Source organism: Ursus arctos, unplaced genomic scaffold (genome assembly GCF_023065955.2).
Source record: "Ursus arctos isolate Adak ecotype North America unplaced genomic scaffold, UrsArc2.0 scaffold_13, whole genome shotgun sequence".
NCBI classification, from domain to species: Eukaryota; Metazoa; Chordata; class Mammalia; order Carnivora; family Ursidae; genus Ursus; species Ursus arctos.
The window spans coordinates 57,528,133-57,549,712 of NW_026622797.1; the positions used below are offsets into that span (position 1 = coordinate 57,528,133).

Sequence of the window (21,580 nt, forward strand, 5' to 3'; positions counted from 1 at the left end):
TGAGTGATTCTGGCTCATGCCCGAAGCCCATCATGGAAGAACATCACCATTAAAACTGATGTTACTGGTCCTAGAAACCCAGAATTTACCCAGTGGGCCTCAGCTATTTCTGTATTGTCTATGCAAGTTGAGACATTTTTGATCATTTACGGCTCATATTCCGTGACATAAGGGGCTTAATTAAATGCTCCTTCTATGTTCATTACCTGTTTAAAATCTCTGGTGCAATGAAAATGCCTGCAAGCCTTTAGGGCTTTACTTTTGGATTTACAAAAGGATGTGGATTGTGGATTTCATGGTTTGGGAACAGCTCTTTCCATATGGAACCCTATAGGAGATTCCTTATAGAATTACACTGGAGGAAACCTAGCCTGATTCCCTTCCAGCTACATATCACCCTGACAGCTAATGAGATGTCAACTATGGTTACTTTTCTGTGAGAAAATGAGTGAACCAGATCCTAGGAACATTTCTGTAACTGTGGGGGGTGGATTCAGAGAAGGCCTATGACGTTTCAAACCATACTTCAGGCACATTAAAAACTTCCCATGGTTCTACTTCATGAAATATATCAGGGAACTTAGAGGTATGAAAGATTTCTCACCAGAATATTCTGAGTTAAAATAAACTAAAATGTGGATTAAAGCTAAAAGCTATGTCGCAATAAATAATAGTTGTAAGTGGAGCAAATTATAAAAATAATGAGAGAAAATCTTGTGAACACATTTTTAAACAGTGATTATGAGAAGCTGACAATACCATTTTCTAAATGGAAGAAGAAATGGCCAAAATATTTAAAATTGTGAATAGTTTAATTTTGAGTCTGCATTTGCTTTCTCATTGTTTATGGTATAAATGGAAATATTTATTGCTCAGTTCTTTTGGTAAAACCATCCTTGACTCTGGGATGTGACTCAATTGATTTTTTTTCTTTTAAAATGCATTCTCTAATTTTTCTTGAGGAAGTTTTTTTTTTTTTTAAGCTTAACTCTTAAAGACCTATACATAATTAAACTGGATTTCATAAAAAATTCATGAGGAATCGTTTCCAACATTAAATATTTTGCTACTTGTGTATAAATTTTATTATACTTAGCCTCTCTTCATGTGTAGTCTATGCAGAATTATTCTTGCTATTGATTAATAAGACAGTAAGTTAGAAATAAGTGGTACAAGAAATCTCTACCTACTACTAGTAGGAATTCAGGAATGTAGAAAATAATGTCTACTTGATATCCTCTTCGGAGTTTCAGTTAGTTATGACTTCTAGGTAGTACAATTTTTCAAGGTAGAAAACGGACTCTATCATTTCACTGTTGTTACATTATTATGGGTTTTCACTCAGCTTCTCAGATTAGCAAAATAACCTGCATAATTGTTTTTAAAAAATGCATTCGATTTTGATGTTCGTTTTTCTCTTACCCTTCTGTTTATCCTTGAGAAAACCCCTGGCAATCTCCAGCTTGTGTCAGCCAAAGTCGTTTTTTATAATAAACACAACTCCTGTTTGAGGGAAGCATCCCCAGCAGTGGGGGTGATTTTAATGGACATGCTGTATTACTTTAATCTAACCCTTTTACCATCTGTTCTTCCCATAACAGTGAATGAAAAAAAGAACATATTTTATGTTTCAGGGTTACATTAGTAAAAAGTAAGATAAAAGTGATTTAAAAGCATGCATATGTTCTTAGTACAATGCAGTCTGCATCTGTGATGTTTTTTCTCATGGTTCAGACACAAATCAAGAGGAAAGCTGCTCATGCCTGATAGAGTGAAAGTTTTTCATGGAAAACAGGACTTTACCATAAGAGGGTCTCTCTCTCTATTTTACAGCTAAAAATGATAAAAACCTCAATGAGCTGCCAGGATAAAAATAGATAACTGGAACATCTATTGCTGGAACATCTGGCATTTTTCCTGGGTTGGGTTGTTGCTGCCACATCCAGATGAATGGAGAGCACCTGTCTGGAACACACTCTTAGGCAGGAAGGAACCTCAGGACCGTTACTGAAGGAAGACTATCCGTGGGTGTAATTTGGGTGGAAGAACATTTCTGTGATGGGAGAACATCACCCAAGGTTGTGTGGAGATAGTTTACTGTAGCGTAGGGTTTGGAGAAAGCCTCCTTTGTGAAAACACGCTTGGGGACCTGGCATCCATTAACTGCTTAGAGAGTAGGCTGCTGTTGTCCTTGGTACCTAAATACACGCAGCTAGGTGAGTCTGGGGAACTGGAAGGAGCAGGGCTCTGGATTGAACCTCTCCTCGTAAAACTGCAGTCATGTGATCTTGAGCAAATTTTTTTTTTTTTTGAGCTTCATTTGCTACATCTGTAAAGGGATTAGTAATACTTTTAAGATGTTAACATTTAATAAGATAATGTCTGTGGGATCTCAGCATAGTGTTTGGCGCATGGTAAGTATTTGGTAATGGTAGCTACTGTTGTTGTTATGGGTATTAGTTAGCATATGCCAATCATATAGTCAAATGCCTCTTAATCAGTCATAAACTCCTGTTTGCCTTCCCAAGCAACTACAGTGTTAAGAGAGAGAGAGAGAAATGGCTCCCTTCTTTGAACTCCTAAACTATATTGTTTTTCTCTCTATTCAGGCCAATGTCATTTTCTAACTTGTATTAAAGTTATGTTCTGTGCACTGTTTATGTTCTGTTCACTAGTGTGAAGGCGGAGCCGCATTTCTCATATCACCGGGCATGCTGCTCTGCAAATAGTAGGCACTCAATAAATTTTAGAATGAATCACAGGATGATGCAAAAAGTTCCCATGGATGCATATTAAGCCCCAGCGGATGGTTTAGACCTGTAACCAGATGAGATATCAGTGTCTTCTGGAAGGCATGATTCCTTTGTGAACTGAATCTCAAGGGGGAGCTGGGGGATGTGGATGTCACTGACATTCATTTATGGCTGTCATCCAAGCTCTCTGCCCGCCAGCTCTAGCGCACCGTTGGTGGGTGGCATTTGGTTTCATATCTCGTGAGAACAGGGGCATCTTTTGTCTGACTTATTTTTTAATTTGCCAACATGAATGCCTGTTTTGAAAATTAAATTTTAAATAAGAAATAAGGATAAATTAAGGTGCAGAGTATTCAGAATGACAACACATTTTCAAAGGAAGAAAAACAGAGGTTTCAGCAAAATTAATCAAAAATTAATTTTCATTGAACCTTCTTTGATTGATGAAACCTAATTAAAATAGGGAATTAAAGCATTCAGTGTCTTAGCATTAAATACAGGAGAAAGTGCCCTTACCTTTTCAAAGAACAGCAGATATTCTATAGGTCCTGAAACATTATTTTGTTTTGCTTGAAATTAGTACGGATGCCAACAATTGCCGGAAGAATCATCTACAAGGATTGCATGTATTCCAGCCCATTTTGATTCTCATTCTCTCTCCACCCTTAAAACCCACCTTTGAGCTTTTTTTTTTTTAATTATGTTCAGTTAGTCAGCATATAGTACATCATTAGTTTTTGATGGTAGTGTTCAATGACTCATTAGTTGCATATAACACCCAGTGCTCATCAATCAAAGCTTAAGCAATAAGAACCAGCGGTACCAAGGTGCATTTCAGCTTTGAAAATCAGCATATTTGGAATAACAGGCCCTAGTGTTTAGGTGATTGGCCAATGGCCTGATTTCTTTTTGTAGTTGGAAGCCTGATTTCTTTATCCTTTAACATATATGTTTTATTTCTTATATACCTGTAGGGTGGGACTGAAAAATATGACCTCTAGATAATATGGTCTGGGGAAAAAATAGTTTTTACAAGATGGTGATATGATAACCATCCTTGTTTACCCAAGTGAAAGTTATTAATTAAGGACATTTACATCATGCATATGTATCCGTAACATGTTTGCATTTTTAAGAGTGCTTTGCTATATATTACTTATTTGAGCCTCGTTGCAATCCCATAATGTCAATAGTCTGTTCCTATTCTGCAGATGGGAAAATCAACACCCAAGGAAAGTGTTTTTTTTTTTAAGATTTTATTTATTTATTTATTTATTTATTTATTTATTTATTTGACAGAGACAGACAGCAAGAGAGGGAACACAAGCAAGGGGAGTGTGAGAGGGAGAAGCAGGCTTTCTGCCGAGCAGGGAGCCCAATGCGGGGCTTGATCCCAGGACTCTGGGATCATGACCCAAGCCGAAGGCAGACGCTAAAAGGCTGGGCCACCCAGCCACCCCTGAAAGTGGTCTTTTATACAAGTCATGCAGTAGTGCAGAGATTAACTACTGCCTAGTCACATGAGAGTAGACCAGAGTCCTCCCATATGTGAGTCCAGTGTTGTTTCTACTGGAATCCCTAGCTGATAACTTAAAATTACATTTTTATGTACAAAATATTAATAATCAGTAATGAAAATAAAGATATTTATATAATTGAGTTATAGCTTTTGGGGACAAGTTTCCATTTCTTCAGAAAAATGTTTTAATTTAGTGGCTTTGCCTCTAACCATTCCATAAATAAGCTATCAGTGTACTCTATGGGCTTTTTTGATGTTAAAATATTTTGAAATGATTTCATACATAAGGAAAGGTTGCAAGAATAGGAAATTATTCCTGTATACTAAACCTAGGTTCTCTAGTACTTAACATTTTGCTATATTTGCTTTATCATTTTCATTCTCTCTTTTCCTCTCCATTGTCCTCATTATTTTTTTCTAAATCATTTCATAGTAGGTTCCATATACGATGCCTCTTTACCTAAGCCTTAATACTTCAATGTGTATTGCTTGGTCTAATGATTCTTTAGAAGTGGGAAATTTCAGGTTTTTAAAAAATGTTTTTAAGATTTATTTGCTTTAGAGAGAGAGAGAGGGAGAGAGAGAGAGCCGGGGATGGGGAAGGGCAGAGGGAGAGGGAGAGAGAGAATTGTCAAGCAGACACCCACTGAGTAAGGAGCCTCACGCAGGGCTCAATACCAGGACCCTGAGATCATGACCTAGGCCAAAATCAAGAGTCAGTCGCTCAACTGACTGAGCCACCCAGGTGCCCTGGAAATTGTAGTTTTTGTTAAGAATTGTCAAACTCGGGATAGGCCGGTGAAGGGTATTAAGGAGGGCACATATTGAATGGTGCACTGGGTGTTATACACAAATAATGAATCATGGAACATTATATCAAAAACTAAGGACATACTGTATGGTGACTAACATAACATAATACAAAATTATTATAAAAAAAAAAAAAGAATTGTCAGACTCTCCTCTCTATAGAGGTTGTATCCATTTGCATTCCCGCCCACGACATGTGGGAATGCCTGCTTCCCCACACTTGGCCAGACAGCATATGGTCAAGCTTCTGAAGTTCTGCTAATCTGACGGCTGAGAAATGGTATGTATCTCACACTGTTTTAATTTGCATTTATTTTATTAAGAAGTTAACTCTCTTTTCATATTTTTAAGAGTTATTTTTACATTTTTGGTGAATAGTCAGTTCGTATCTTTTGATCATTTTTCATTGTATTTTCTTTAGTTTTTTCTCTTTCTAGCTTTTGAATTGAGAATTGAATTTATTTTTATTCTTTCATTTTTATTAATTTAGGTGTCTAAAGCTGTGTATCCTATAAATCCAGATATGTAATATCTTCATTATCTTTTTCCCAGAAAATCTATAGTTTATGTTTGTATTTGCCTTCCCCCCCCCCAAGAGTTGTTTAATGGTTTGGGTTTTTTGTGGGGGTATTTTTGTTTTGTTTTTTGGGGGTTTTTTGGTGAAAGAGCTTTATAAAAAATTGTTTTTAATTTCCATCTTTAATTCAATGTTGTCAGTGTTATTTATGATATTTCTACTTTGTGAAATTAGCTGAGGCTCTCTTTGTGACCTACTCTTTGATCAATTTTGATGATTAGTCATGTACACTAAGGTTTATCTTTTATTATCACTGCATAAAGTTTGATTGATAGCCCTAAAATTTAACTGATTGGTTTTTTTTTTAAGTCTTCTGTGGTCTTTTAAAAAACAATCTACTTTCCTTGTCTTCTTCTGAGAGTGGTTTCTTAGTCACCCACTTCTCCTGGCATCTTCTCTGGTTTTTTCTGTATGCAGGTGGTATTGATGTGTTATTTGATGCATAGAAAGACATAAGAAAAGAATGGTCTTAAGCAAGAGACAATGGTGATGAGATAAGAGTGATGACACTCAGAGTGTCAAACAGTGGCTAGGTTCTGAGAATACCCTGGGTTAGGACAGTTTGGGGGTCCCTGGGATTCATTTGTTTTTCCTCTGACAGAAAGTAGAGTGGAGGTTTCCAGGCGCTAGAGGGAGGGGAGAATGGGGAGGTATTGTTTGATGGGTATAGAGCTTTAGTTTCGCAGGACACAGAGTTCTAGAGATGGATGGTGCCAGTGGTAGAACAGGAATGCGAACACGCTCACTGTACACTTAAAAATGGGTAAGACTGAAAATTTTATGGGCATTTTACCACAGTTAAAAATAACTGAAAAAAAGAAAGAGCACAATAACAGAGAGGACCAGAAGGCCACCTGGGTGGCTCAGTTGGTTAAGCGTTCAACTCTTGGTTTCATCTCAGGTCATGATCTCAGGGTCATGGGATTGAGCCCCGAGCTCAGCCCAAGTCGGCTTGAGATTCTCTCTCTCCCTCTCCCCATCCTGCTCGTGCTTTCTCTCTCTCTCTAAAATAAATATATCTTGGGGGGAAAAAAGAGGACCAGGAAGTGAAAAAAAAAAAAAGATACTGTGCTAGACATTTGTGTATAGGTTTTTGTATGAATATAATTTTCCTTTATCTGGGAAAATGTCCAGGATTGCATGTGGTAGTTGTATGTTTAGTTTTTTTGTTTTTTTTTTTAAGAAAACTCCAGCCTGCTTTCCAGAGCAGCTGTACCATTAAACAATCCCACCAGCAATGTATGGGTGATCCAGTTTTCCTGCACCTTTGTCAGCATTTGTTGTTGTTACTATTTTTAATTTTAGCCAGTCTAATAGGTATATAGTGATATTTCATTGTGGTTTTAATTTGCATCTCCCTAATAGCTAAAGATGTTGCACATCTTTTTCATGTGATTGTCATCTGTATATCTGTTTGGTGAAATGTCTCTCTATGTCTTTTGCCCATTTTTTTTTTAATAATTCCGTTTTGGGAGTTCTTTATATATTCTAGACTCTACTTTTTTGTTGGAAATGTGGTTTTGAAGTGTTTTCTCCTGGTCTACAGCTTGTCTTTTCATCCTCTCAACAGAATCTTTCACAAAGCAAAAGTTTTCAATTTTGATCAACTCCAATTTATCAAAAAATTTTTAAACCATTGTCTGTTGGTATCAAGTCTAAAAAATCTTTACCTAGCCCCAGATTTTTTAGATTTTCTTTTTTTTTTGTTATTTTCTAAAAGTTTTACAATTTTATATTTATATTTTTAATTTAAGTCTTTTGTGTATTTGTATTTTATATTTAAGTCTGTGATCCATTTGAGTTAATTTTTATATAACGTATGAAACCTGGGTGGAGGTTCATTTTATTTTTGCCTACAGATGTCCAATTATTCCAGCAACCATTTGTTGAGAAGTCTGTCTTTCCTTTATTGAATTGTTTTTGCATCTTTGTAAAAAATCAGTTGGAAATATTTGTATGGGTTTCTTTATGGTTCTGTATTCTGTTTTATTGATCTGTACATGTATTTCTCCATCAATACCCCAGTTACGATGGTAAGTCTTGAAGATGGGTAGACAGATTCTCTCTCTCACTGTATTCTTCTTTTTCAAATTGTTCTAACAATTCTAGTTCCTTTGGCTTCTACATAAACACTATGCATTTATTGAATCTTTTCTATCTTCTTTCAACCACTTTGACCTATTCAATTTTTCTTTATCCAATTTTTGTTTCCTTACATGTTTCCCAACTTATCTTCAGTTCCCCTCATTAAATTTTCATTCAAATCTATACCCTTTTCACAACTTGTAACTCATTCTTCACTTCTTCAATTTCTGTGAGTTTGGTCAATTTTCATTGTATTTTTTCCTGTTTTGTTGTTGTTGTTGGGTGGGGTTTTTGGGTCCATTTCTTAGTTTTGAAATTTCTTTTTTTAATTTTTTTAATTTTTAATTTTTTATTGTTATGTTAGTCACCATACAGTACATCCTTAGTTTTTGATGTAGTTTTCCATGATTCACTTAAGTTTTGAAATTTCTGATTCTGAGTGTGTGCACTCAAATACATCGTGCGTGCTTGTTGAAGGTACTTATTTCAGGTTGGTGTGCTGTCTTACAACTTTCCTTTGTGACATAGTTGGTTATTTGATGAGAATTTTTATCAGCTGAGATGATCATATTTCCATTTCAGTTTTTTTTCCTACGGGAGTTTTATAGCGAGTTTAATTTTTCCCCCTACTCCTTAGCATTTCATTTTTGGAACCATTTTGTGAAATACAGTTGTGTAAATTTTGTCAATTTTGTGAAATACAGTTGTGTAAATGGATGACGATGGTGATAGAGAGGCAGTAGAGAGGAAAGAAGGGATTTACCTTCTTTTGTTTTTCTTTCCTATCTTCTGGATCCTTAATTTCCCCTTCTCCTTCTTTCCTTTCCCTGTTACCTCTTTTATAGACACAACTCATTCTCAATTTACATTCTTCTCTTGTGAAAATGACACTTGTTCCAGGCTGCTACTTTAGACTTTGCTCAATTTTGAGCCCTTTCCCTGCGACCAGTGCACTGAGCTACCAGATAATGACTTTTGTTCTTATTTCACACCTACTTGTGTATTTTTTCTTTCTGTGGACAATTTTGCCTGTTTTGCCTTTGTCCTAAATTCCTCTCTCTCTCTCCCCTCGCTGTTTCTGTCTTTCTCTCAGAGTCTCTTATACCTGCCCTTACCCTACTCTCTGGACCCACAGTTCATAGTGTTTGCTGTTTGACTTCTTATTTTTATTTTTGATAAATTGAAATTTAGCATACTCTCTGCCTCCTAGTAATGCCAGTAGCATGGGTTATGGGTGATTCCATTTGTGCTCTTTGTTCTGTGGGGTGTTTGTATGAAGAGGTACAGATTCAAATGGCTGCCATTATCCTGCCAGAAGCCTCTAGAATATAATAATTTATTGACCAAAAGGCATCATGTAGTCCCTATAAAACTTGTGCCGTAAGGGGACACTTGGGAAAAAATTTACATAATAGTAAAATAAAACTTACATAACAACTTTCTTTTTATAACCGTGACAATAAAAATTCTTGGACTTGGATTATAGTTCTAAATAATATATCTCCTTTAAATAAGTGAAATATAAGGACAGGCGTAGGAATTCTATGTTTTAACACTAGAAAGGATACCAAATAATGATTCTATCATATAGAATTTTAAAGCTGAAAGAAAAGTTAGAGAGCATCTAATCTAATCCAATGTATCATTCTACAGGTGAGGCTAAGAAAGGTAAAGTAATTTGCCCAAGGTTACCCTGAGAGTTACTAGCAGGAATAGACCTAGAACTAGGTTCTCTTGGCTCCCTGTCCCTATTTCTTCTTCTGTTAAATGGTCCCCATTCTGGTTTGGTCTTTGGTAAGTTAAGTATCATCATGACCCTTTTCCTGTTGGGACAAAAGAAATTAAACCACTCGCCCTAGATTGTATATGTAATAAGCAGCAAAGGCAGGTGTGGGGAAGACCAGGAGCTTTCTTATGCAGCACTCACTGATTGTATGGGACGTTCTGCATGTATTGGCTGCCTGCCTCCCTTTCTGCTCTCTCTCTTCCCTTTAAGACTTGATGAACACCTGAAATTTTTCAGATCAATGTATGGGTCTGTAGGGTTCTCAACAGAGTTTACATCCAGTGCAGTTCATTTTAAAGGGGTGAATGTGATTCAGAGGATTGATGGTACACACAGATGCAAGTTTACAGGTCTTGAAAAACAAAGGTTTGCATCTAGGCTTTTCCTCTGTACCGATCTTCTTGGTCTAACTCAACCACCCAACGTCCGTCTGCCTCAAGGGCAGTGTACTTGCCGTCATAGTTTCCTGACTATTGACAAGAGGCTTATCTATCAAATTCTTCTTTGAGTTCTCTTGAAACATTTACCTCCTGTATGCCAGGGTTGCCTTGTGTTGAATTTTCTTTGTGAGCGAAGGACAGAATGTTCTTCTCTGCTGCGCCAATAGCACTTTCCCATACACACTCAGGGAAAGCTTTTTCCCCTCTCAACAAGGCTCAAAAGTCTTGACTGGAGTACTCAGAAATAGGCCTGGTTTATACTTTTATCAAAACAAGCGGAGTCTGGGCAATTCCTAGCTTGGAAAAGCACTGATGATCTGAAATTTTCCTAGGCAGGTGCACAAATGGTGTTACCAAAGGACAAATGTATAACACTCAGATTCCCCGTTGATAAGGAAAGGGGGTGCCAACATTCCCTTGGTGAGAGTGAAGGTGGCGTGTTATAAAATGAGAGCCCGGTGTTCATGGGGAGAAAAGGCTGGTGGCATGTGCAGGTGTGGTGTAGGGATTGGTACTTGGGATGCCTTGTGCTGCTCATCTTACAGTTCTGCAGGGAAAGAGGTTGCATTTACTATTTTTTTTTCTTGGTGGACTATGCTGATAGTCCATATGTACACTTGGAAAATAATTAAAGTAATAACGAAGTATGGTAACAGAAAGATCTCGATCGGAATTTGTGTAGAACTCCTTCCTGCACATGCTATATTATCAGCAGACTTCGGAGTTTCCCCAGAAGAACCTCTGTTCCTCATCTCTCGGGCTCCAAGAGCCCCTAGACAGTGCTGACTGAATTTCTCCTGGGCCCCCCACAGCACCACAGATCCATCCCTCTTTCTCCTGGGATAAGAAAGAAAATGTAATGGACTCATATTTTGGTTCCAGAGACTGTATTTTGGTTCCTGCCACTTTTCTGGAAATGTCTCTTACACTGGATCCTTTTTTCTCTCCTCTCTTCCTTGACAGTGTTTTCTCTTGAGTGTAAAATCATGGTTGGAGTACAGCCTTTGAGACCAGATAGACTGTGGGGTGGCCATACCACCTTATTAAAACTCTCAGTGATGTAGTTTCCCCATCTGTAAAATGGAGATATGTTACTGTCCAGGGGATTGTGAGGATTCAATGATATAATATATGTACCATGGTTAGAAACTGCCAGATACACTGTCAGTTCTCAATAAATGGCATCTGTTATTATCGTAGCCGGTAATCTCTGTATGGTACCTAGACTTGTGTTTAGCCTTCGGTAGCCAAAAACTGGTAGAAAGTATATTACTAATTTGAGTGGCTCGTGAGGAACTTCAAACGGAGCATACCTCCTAGGGAGGTCTGCCAAACCTTTTGCGTTTTCTTTCAACACCAGATCAAATAACCCTGGCAACAGGTGAGCAGTGTGATTCCAGCAAGGCACAGTATTGCCTGCAGCTGTTTTGTCCCAACCATCCTATGCATATTTGAAGTTTTGCTTCGGGAAGCAAGAAACGCATCCTAGTGAATAGGTTCAGCCTATATGGGCAAGTCTTCTTAAAAGTTATATTGCCATTGAATTAATGAAGCCTTTCTAGCTATCCTTCATGTATTCAGCATGGCCCTCAGCGAGTTAACAGTCCAATGTGAAGAGTGAAGTGCAGCACTTTGGGCCTTAAACCTTAGTTTTGTTTTGTTTTTAAATTAAGAAAAAAAAATCTGAACAGTGAATTGAGATAAAATACAGTTTCCTTAGACTCTGCCTTTGGCAATACCATGTGGGTAGTGATGGGACTTGGGTTTGAATCTTGACTCTGCCACCTGCTAACCTGTGGCCTTGAGCAAATAATTTTCTCTCTTGAGCCTTAGTTTCTCTGTGCATGCAATGGGTTACTAATAGCTTCATTAAAGGGTTGATAGAAGAACTGGGTGAGGTCACTCATGCAAAGAGCTTCTGCAGTGCGGGGAATTTAGTTCCTCCATCCCTGTTATTATTATTTTTGCCTCCTTTCAGCAGCCAGAAGGATTTTCTTTTGAGGCACCATGAATGATTGAGTGATTTCACGTCAGGGGTGCCCAGCCTGGTGCTAGAGTTTATACAGCTTATTTTGGTGCCTTAAGCCCAACATGACCTTCGTGGTGCTTGGCTGAGTAAAAAGGCGCTTTTTTTTTTTTTTTTTGAAATGTACTTTTCTCTCTCTCTTGGTTTCAGTATTCGGGATTTCACACGGAAAGATCTGAATCTGATCACGACAGCCAGTGGGGTGGAAGTCCTCTGACCGACACAGCCTCTCCACAACTCCTGGACCCCACGGAGAGACCAGGCTCTCAGCATGATGCATCGTGCGCCTACAGACAGTTCTCTGACCGCAGCTCTCTCTGCTATGGCTTTGCTCTGGACCATTCCAGGCTGGTGGAGGAGAGGCATTTCCACACCCAGGCCTGCGAGGGAGGCCGGTGTGAGGCAGGCAGGTACTTCCTGGGAACGCCGCAGGCCGGGAGGGAGCCCTGGTGGGGCTCTCGCGCAGCCTTGCCCCTGACCAAGTCTTCCCCAGAAAGCAGAGAAGCCTATGAAAACAGCATGCCTCACATCGCTTCCGTCCACAGGATCCACGGTAAGGGCAGCTGAAGTGACTCCTGAGCTGGCAGCATTGGGCCCCTGGGCAGGTTTCTAAGATTCTAGGTTTGACACTGGAGGGACAGACCCAGCGGTTTTCTCCTTTGAATTGATACATCAGGAACTCGCACCAGTGGGATTTTACAAACCACATCCACTCTTTAAAAGTGTATTAATTTTGCTCATGCTTGCCAAATGCATTTATTTTTGACATGTCAGTAAAAATGATTCCCATTGTAAACATCATAAAAAGTAGAGCAATTAAGTTGAAGTCAATTGTTGAGTCAGTCTATTGAACTTGTAATAGGTATGCATTTAAATTTCTTCTGTATTATTTTCTCCTGTATTCTGATGCTTCAGAAGTGGACCTCTGTAGTTTTGGGGCTCATTTAGCAATGCTTCTCAATGAGGGCCCCACTAACCTGTTGGGAGTCCTGGCTTTGCTTTATGGCCTATCACTCGCTTCACAGGTGGTTTAATCCTCTTGGCCCTCTGGGCATTAAATACTGGTAACTGCCCCCTTCCCCCGTTATTATGACAACCCACAATGTCTTCTATTAGTAAAAGATGGAGTGATATGTAGAACTCACAGAAATTTTCACCTTGGGATTATTATACAGTTTTATGACCACATAGAAATGGACACTGTTGTTGAAGCCTTTAGGGTCAGTAGTGCTCTTCTTTGTTCATTTCAAAGTAAACTGGTGGAGAAGAGTCCATTCTGTCCATTCCAAGCTTGGGTCCAGGCAGATCTCTGACACCCTCCCAGTTTTATTAAAGTCAGTGACATTAAGATTGATCTAACAGGGTGATATTACTCTTCTTGCTGGGTCTTTAGGGTGGGAAATGTGCTCGACAGTGTTGTACTCACCCACAGCCTCTGTCAGATACCACCCAGGCCCTGACTGCCTTCCACAAAGGATTTTATTTTGTTTCTGTTTTTGCTTTTTATTTTTCTGCTTTTGCTTTAAGTTTCTCTAGTATGGTAGACTGGTAATGGAAACCCAGGGCAAAGGGCAATTGCTTGCCAAAGAATGGAGTGAAGTGAAAATCCTGGCTTAACCTACATGGTCTGGAAGAAAATATTAGAAATAAAATAAGAAGAAAGAGGAAAAGGAAAGCAATGAATAGTGTGATCCAGGGCTTCTCTTCTGCATTAAACAGTTTACAGCTTTCATTATGTCCCTTCCTGCTTTTCTTTTCCCTTTTTGTATTGACTTCACACTACTTTAAGAATAATGTAGCTCCGTATTACAATAATGTTCCTCTGTATTAGATCTCTTCTTGGTTCAGAACAGATTGTTATTAACATTTTTTTATTCTTTACCTTACTTCAGAAACTAAAATACCAGAGTTACCATATGAGTATATGTGAAACTGAGATTTATATCTTTAGATTTGAGGAGACAATATTTATATTTTTGATTGAGACTATATATATATAGTATTTACATATATATATTTACATATATACATATTTAACCCTCAGATCGTTTTAAAGCTAACACTAGAGGTTAATTGTAATTCTACTTAACGATATACTTAATAATTTTAACATTTTAGATGATTTATTTGGAATTGGGAAAGTAATCCAATCTCTATCACTGTCTTCCTCAAACCCAATGGAAAGCACTTTCTAAGCATTAGTTTAACATAGTATTTCTCTAGAAAGCATCATAAACCAAATACTATGCTTTTTTTTTTTTACTATTTACAGTCAGACAAGCCCAATGATATGCGTACATGGAGAAGTATAAACATACTACCATTTTGTTAATTGGCATCCATGACCCAAGGGCAAGGTTTACCTTCTAAAACACTTGTGATAAACTTCATCTTCACTTATAAGCCACTGAAAACTATGAATGCCAGTACAATACATTGATGCTTTGTCATGCGAGCCTGTGTCTGTTTCAAATATTGGTGCATATATTTAAAATGAAAGATAAAGGTTTCTTTTAATAGGAAAAAGAAACACAGTTTTGGGGGTGAATTTTGAGACCACTTACTTTTTACTTTTTCTAATTTCTAGGGCGAGGTCATTGGGATGAAGATAGTGTGGTCAGTTCTCCAGACCCTGGGTCTGCCAGCGAATCAGGTGACCGATATCGTACTGAGCAGTATCAAAGTAGCCCACACGAACCTAGCAAAATTGAAACTCTGATAAGAGCCACCCAGCAAATGATTAAAGAAGAAGAGAACAGATTGCAGCTAAGGAAAGCCCCCCCAGACCAACTGGCTTCCATTAATGGAGCCGGGAAAAAACACTCCCTCTGTTTTGCAAACTACCAACAGCCCCCACCAACAGGGGAAGTCTGCCATGGCTCGGCTCTTGCCAACACTTCACCATGTGACCACATCCAGCAGAGAGAGGGAAAGATGCTGAGCCCCCACGAAAATGACTATGACAACAGTCCCACTGCACTGTCTCGAATAAGTAGTCCCAATTCGGATCGCATTTCAAAATCCAGTTTGATCCTAGCTAAAGACTATCTACATTCGGATATGTCTCCACATCAGACAGCGGGAGACCATCCTGCCGTCTCTCCAAACTGCTTTGGTTCTCACCGGCAGTATTTTGATAAGCATGCTTACACACTAACTGGATATGCCCTGGAGCACTTATATGACAGTGAAACCATTAGAAACTATTCCTTGGGCTGTAATGGCTCACACTTTGATGTAACTTCCCATCTAAGGATGCAGCCAGACCCGGCACAAGGACACAAGGGAACATCTGTTATAATAACCAATGGAAGCTGATGTTTTTCTAAAATGTTTTGTTCTTTAAGGATCTCTGAAACATATTTATAGTTTAATGCCCCATTACCAGCATTTACTATGCCACAGATGGTTAGAGAGGATAATTTAAGTTACTGGGTATTTGACATGTGTTCCTGCGAAATCAAAGAGCACTAGCGTTCAGGGTTACACACAGATAATGGAGCTAAAGTGAATACATAAATTGCCCCTTTAATTACATGGGAACCAGAATAGATACATTTTGAATTTAGATTAAGTGAGCATATATACCACATGAAAGGACTGGTAGAAGACAGCATTGCGTTGTGCTGCTCCAGTAACCCTCATGCACACAGCCCACCATCCACAAACGACTGTGTACACTTCCCATGAAGAAATGTAGTCTCTATACCTTCGACACAACCCAGATGGCTAAGTTTTCTTAACCCTAGCACATTAAGCTCATTAAAGACATTTCCATTCCCAAAATAACTAAGAAAGAGAGAGATACATCTTGTAAACTGGTTTCTTCGTTGTGGTTTCACCCAGTCCGCTCATTTGGTTCAGGCATAAATTAGGGAAATGGTTCTGGGTATGGTACAAGAATGAGTTTCCACCTGGTATCCATTATCAGCAATCAGGAAGTGGTGATTTTTCACCTTACTTTTGAGTTAGACAAGGAACAGGATCACACTGACACAGCAGTAAGGATTTTCTAAGTAAAAGCACCGAGATGTTGAGACACACATCAAAAACCTGGTGCCCCCCATTGGAAATAGTTTAGTAAAGATGGAAAGGCCAGAGATAGAGAGAAATGACATGATATCTCAGCACAAACAATTTAAGCCTCCACATATGTAATCAACATATCTGGGGCGTATAAAACCAACCAAATAAAAAACTCAAATCGATCACGAAGAAAAAAGGCAAAGTGCGAAAAAGGACTAAGGAAAGCCAGTGAAGGGCTACATGGCAGCAGTGTAAGTGAGAACATGCCAGAGCACAGATGTGCAAATGTGACAACATGTGGGAAGCCTCAGGAGAGAGCCTAAGATAAAAGCTTGGGCTGACGGACAAGTGGTTAAAAGGGCAAGAGTGTACTTCAACTGAGGGAACATGCAAAGCGTTCATTTCCCTTACTGTCTGTGAACGACGAAAACAACAAACTTGGTCTTAAGTTCATGTGATATGGTAGAAAAACCAGCAGAGTAGAATGCAAGATCTCTGGGTTCCAGTCCTGACCCCACCTGTAACTTATTTTGGGAATATCGATGTATCGCTCACCGTGCCTGGGCCCTAGTTCTTTGTCTGTGTGGCCGTTCCGATGTGCCATGGTTCTGTGGATCATCAGTGCGGCAGAACTACCCTTGTTACCCAGTTAACTCTCTGCTGTCAGTTGGCAAGACCAATCATCCTGGCTTGTCTGCACTCGTACAGAGGTCTAGATCCTTTGTAACGTCAGCAGGTGCATGGGCTCTTTTAGGCATGGGTAGTTACAGTCAACTTTCTGGTTCAACCAAAATGTAGATGGTAGGAACTGATGAGGGAGTAGGAAAATAAGGACAATTTATTTAATGCACTAGTCTCTAGGAATCAAAGCAAAGTGACACAAGTGATTAGAGAAGTTTCTTAGGCAGTATTTCCCAGGCATCCCATGCCTGCAACTCTTGCATCTGCAAGGAGGGGAATGTATTGGAAGAAACGGACTCATGATTTTGAAGACAACATGAGACTGACCACTCAGGGATTAGTTTCATCATTTAACACAGTTATTTGGCAGTTTATAGGTAGGTGACAATCTGAATGATGATAATCTGAGAGAAGAATACCGGGTGATTTGTATATGAGAAGAGAGGCAACATGAAATTAAATAAGTATTTCTTGGGTATGACATAGCGACATTTGTATCGTAAATGGAAACAGTGCAAACATGACAAAGTTAGTGGTGATCATACGTACGTTCAAAGAAGCTCAAAGAACAAGAAAAACTACATATTCAACCACAGAAGCAAAAGTGTTCAATGATTTTGAGAAAAATATTGATGAAAAACCCCTGGAATACTTAAAATAGATTTTTGATCAATTTGAAACATGAAGTAAGTTTTTAGGAATGCTAAAGTTTTGGGGGAATTCTTTAGATGGAAAAATGGTTCAAAGACACAAATATCTGAAGAACATGGTGAATTTTGGAAAGAAAATCTATATAGATGGGTTTAACTGATGGATATACATTCTACCAAAAATGTCAGGGACAGATGCTATAAAATAAATAGAATCTTCAGAATCAAGGAAAAGGACCTAATATGAAAGAAAAGAATGTCATTAAAGAGACTTCAGTGAAATCTTAAAATGGCAGATAGTTAAGTGGTGAAAAATAAATTATGAACTCCACAAATTGGGGGTCATCAGAAGGAATAATGTTCTTTAAAATGATATGACCAATATTTTTAAGTGAAGACAGACGTAACTCCGTTATATCCTAATTAAAAATTTTGGTAGTCTGACCCAGTTTTAAATACAAACCAGTTATTTAATTTACATGTCAATAATTTTATAGTGGCAGATTTATTACATTACGTATAATGCGTTACAGGCCCACAGTATTATAAGCTTTCATTTTTTGCAATGTGGCATGATTATTAAAAATGACCCCAAAATAAGATGAGACAGTTTATGACAAAGTACCTTTTTAATATACACAAACATGTGTTAAAATGTATTTATAATCTACATTCTCTTGTTCTGTCCAGGAATATATTTCTTCATAACGAATATGTCATCTGTGTCTTTTTAAAATATGGGATGTAAAATTCGTACGTTCCCAATAACTTAATGTGAAATTGGCTTTAGTTTTAATCCTTGATTTCGGTAACTTTGCTAAATGTTGACTCATGATACTAGGTTGAAGTAGAGAGAAGTATGATTTTTACATCACATTGAGGATTCATAAAAATGTGCTATATCCAATTGCTAGTATAATATGTAGCAATTCATTAGACGATACAAAGTTCATGCTTTCTAGTAATAGTATGAATATCTTTATTGCCCATCTTCCCTACCTGTCATATCTAACTTAACAATTTGGATGACCAAAGAAATAATTAAATATTTCCCCCATGTTCCTTGAGAAAATTCTATTAAAACTATTAAGAATATACAGTTCGATGTATTATTTTGGGATGCATAATACTAACGTCATAATCACTATGGGGCGGACATATTATGCTGAATAGAATGGGCTAGCTTTTCTAGACTGTATTGCCTGAACTAAGATCATATGACACAGTGCTGATGTGACATTCAAAATGAGACACAATGCAATAAGTAATTAGCTTTCAGTGTTTATGCAGAAAACCCACTTATTCTCTCTTGATTATATTTTATAGGGCTAGAATATTTCCATCGGGTACTATTCTTAATTCTCACTATACCCCGTTGCCACATGCTGCTGCCTTGGGCAGAGAATCCCACTTAAAATAAGCTTTAATGGGATCTTCCAGAAACGGACAATATGCTCCATTTTCTTTTCTTTTTTAAATGGGGGTAAGGATCTATTCAATAAAAGGTCATTTGGAAAATATGCATAGTTATCTTAAAATAAAATGAAAGGCTTTTTACCCCCCAAGACCTAGACCAAATAAGTTTGATAGAAGACACTACAGCTAAAGAGACATTCTGAATACAGATACGTTATTTTATAGCTCTCTCTCTCTTTCAAGAGCAGGACATTACTAAGATATTCAGTGCAATTCAATTAGTACTAGTAGTATTTGGAAGTGACAGAATGAATGCTGTTATTTGGAAAAGTGAGGATTTTGGTTATTTTAGGGTTACTTACCTTGCCCAGTGGAATAGCTTACACTTTAATACACTTTCTTTGAGTTAAACAAGTTTGAATGCCCAGATTTGGTTCCCCAGTTGCCTCAAACCATAGAATATAGGTATACATTCTATTTTCTGACCAATTTAAAGAATGTAAATCCTATGGCTCTCCAAATAAGTGATTCAACTTTCATGTAAATGTCAGTTTTTGTGAATAGGGATTTGACTCTAAGACAGCAGAATCTACTGGTTACTTCTTACTGGGACATGCATTGTGGATAAAACATCATTCTAAACTTTAAATGAATGACAGAACAACTATGAACACGTGCAAAGGGTATCTTACACAGAAAATGTTCTTGGGGGAAATTACCATGTGGTGCTCATTTCTTGTGCACAAGAGTTGTACCGGTAGTACTTAACTCAAAAAGTGATATTGTGCTCATATTCAAATAGGGGTTTGTTCAGAGTTCCTTCTCTAGGACTGTATGCAGAAAGGCTATACATGTGTGTATGTGTATATATATGTGTGTATATGTATACACACATACACAGTTGTAAAGCAAGTAACAAGATTCTGTTCTGCTGTGCTCCTTAGAAACTGATGGTTCACACAAGAAATCCTAATACTTTTGAATCAAACACTTATAATTTTATTTATTGCAATTTTGCTGCATGGGACTTTGCTTTCATACACCTATATAGTGGACAGTTTGTCCTAATTTGCTGATCTGAAACCCATTTAATCACAGTTGAATTTACACCAACAACCCTGGTGTGTTTACATTTCAAAAGAAATGAAATTGGCGTGGAGAAATTTTTAGAAGTACTGTAACTTTTTTCTGTTTTTTTCCAAAGGGAAATATTTCAAAAAGTGAAACTTACGAGTAGGCACTTCAAAAAAGATAAAATATTTTATGTTTGTTTTTTGACTGACATGCTATAAAAAGGATTATATTTGTGAAAGAAGATACTGATTGCCAATATTTCAAATACCATCTTGCAATGTATAGTTTTTAGTGACATCGTAGTATAAATCTGTAATTTGAACTTTTACTTTGGAATGTAAAGTAGAAGATATTAGCTATGTCAATGATATCTTGCAAAGTGTTCCCATTTATAATTATTTATATTGTAAATAGCTTTCTGAAGTAAATTTGAAGTTAATGTGCATAAAATGTATTTATTATGTGAGGAATTTTTTTGGTTTAAAATATAGTTACCAATATGCAGTTTGAGTCTGAAGTATTCATTGAATGAAAAGTCTCTATAGGACAAAACAGACTTGTTAGTGGAAGACTTGAACTGTAAAGAAATAAGAACCATTTTAGCTCTAGATTCTGTTGGAACAGGTAACACACACACGCGCGCGCGCACACACACACACACACACACACACACACTCTCAGGGACCTAGCAATAGAAGCTTACGCATAGACACAGTAACTATTAAGTAATGGGTCTGATTTTCATTAGCTACTAGAAAATGGTTTCTCAATTTACAACATCTTAGGGAGGATGCCTTTGATCTCCTCTTTGCTAAAATAAAGAGAGAAATGTAAAAGTACAGATAATATTTTTAATTCCCCCAAGGGAAAAGAAAACCTGTAATACGAGATTTTTTAATTTGCTGTCATTCAAAAACACGTTAAAAAACACATCTTCAATAATTTAGATTTTGGAATCCAAAGTAGTTTTTAAATCTAGAATTAATGATTTAGGTCAAACAGAAATAGATTTCCAGGTAGTACATAGCACCCAACATGGTTTTTTTTGTTTGCTTCCTCCAGGGTTTTTTGATATACCATCAGGTATTCTAGAAATTGTCAACCATTCATCGATTTGAAAAACTTACACAATATATTTTTAATTCAATGGAAATGTTTGTATTTCATAAAGCTTTTTTGATAAAGCTGCCCCAAATATCATTCCCATTAATATTATGACATTTATCAGATATTTTTAAACACGATTCTATAAATAATTGTTTTAGTGCTTTAGTTTCTGAAAGTAAAATTGTTTTCACTACTTCATATGTCAAAATAACTGCACTTTCAAGGTAATTTACAGCATTTATGGAATACCAATATATGCCTCAAATGGGATAGACGCCAAGAATCTTCCTCGTTGTAGGACATCATAAGAAAGCACATAGAGAGGGTTCTTGATTTTCCTTTTGTGCTTTGAAAGCGTAAATTCTTTAGATAATCACAAAAATGACAAGCATTTATTGAGTTGCCGTGTAACAGGCACTGAACCAAGCTGAGATTGTCACTGCAGTCTGAATCGAGACCATCACTGAAGGAAATACCAATATGTCCATTTCACTAAGGAGGAAAGTGAGACTCAGAGTCATTAAGTAACTTAGTGACACAGCCAACAATGGTGGAGATGAAATTTGAACCCAGGCAGGTTTCCTCCAAAACTTTACCTTACTTCATTCTGCTTTCTTTATGTAATTAAAA

At 37.5% G+C, this 21,580-nt stretch overlaps 1 protein-coding gene across 3 annotated transcripts in view; it reads left to right on the forward strand.

Annotated features, from left to right (window-relative positions):
- The window catches only part of SIM1 (SIM bHLH transcription factor 1), a 70,686-nt gene extending 50,339 nt beyond the window's left edge, over positions 1–20,347 (forward strand). For 2 of the 3 annotated variants that reach the window (XM_026511740.3, XM_057311165.1), the window contains 2 exons: positions 12,147–12,549; positions 14,584–20,347. In XM_026511740.3, coding sequence (XP_026367525.1) covers positions 12,147–12,549; positions 14,584–15,314 — 1,134 coding nt within the window. In that variant the 3' untranslated portion in view covers positions 15,315–20,347. The remainder of the gene's footprint in view (positions 1–12,146; positions 12,550–14,583) is intronic. The other variant, XM_057311166.1, reaches the window with a different exon arrangement.
- Positions 20,348–21,580: the final 1,233 nt, after the last annotated feature.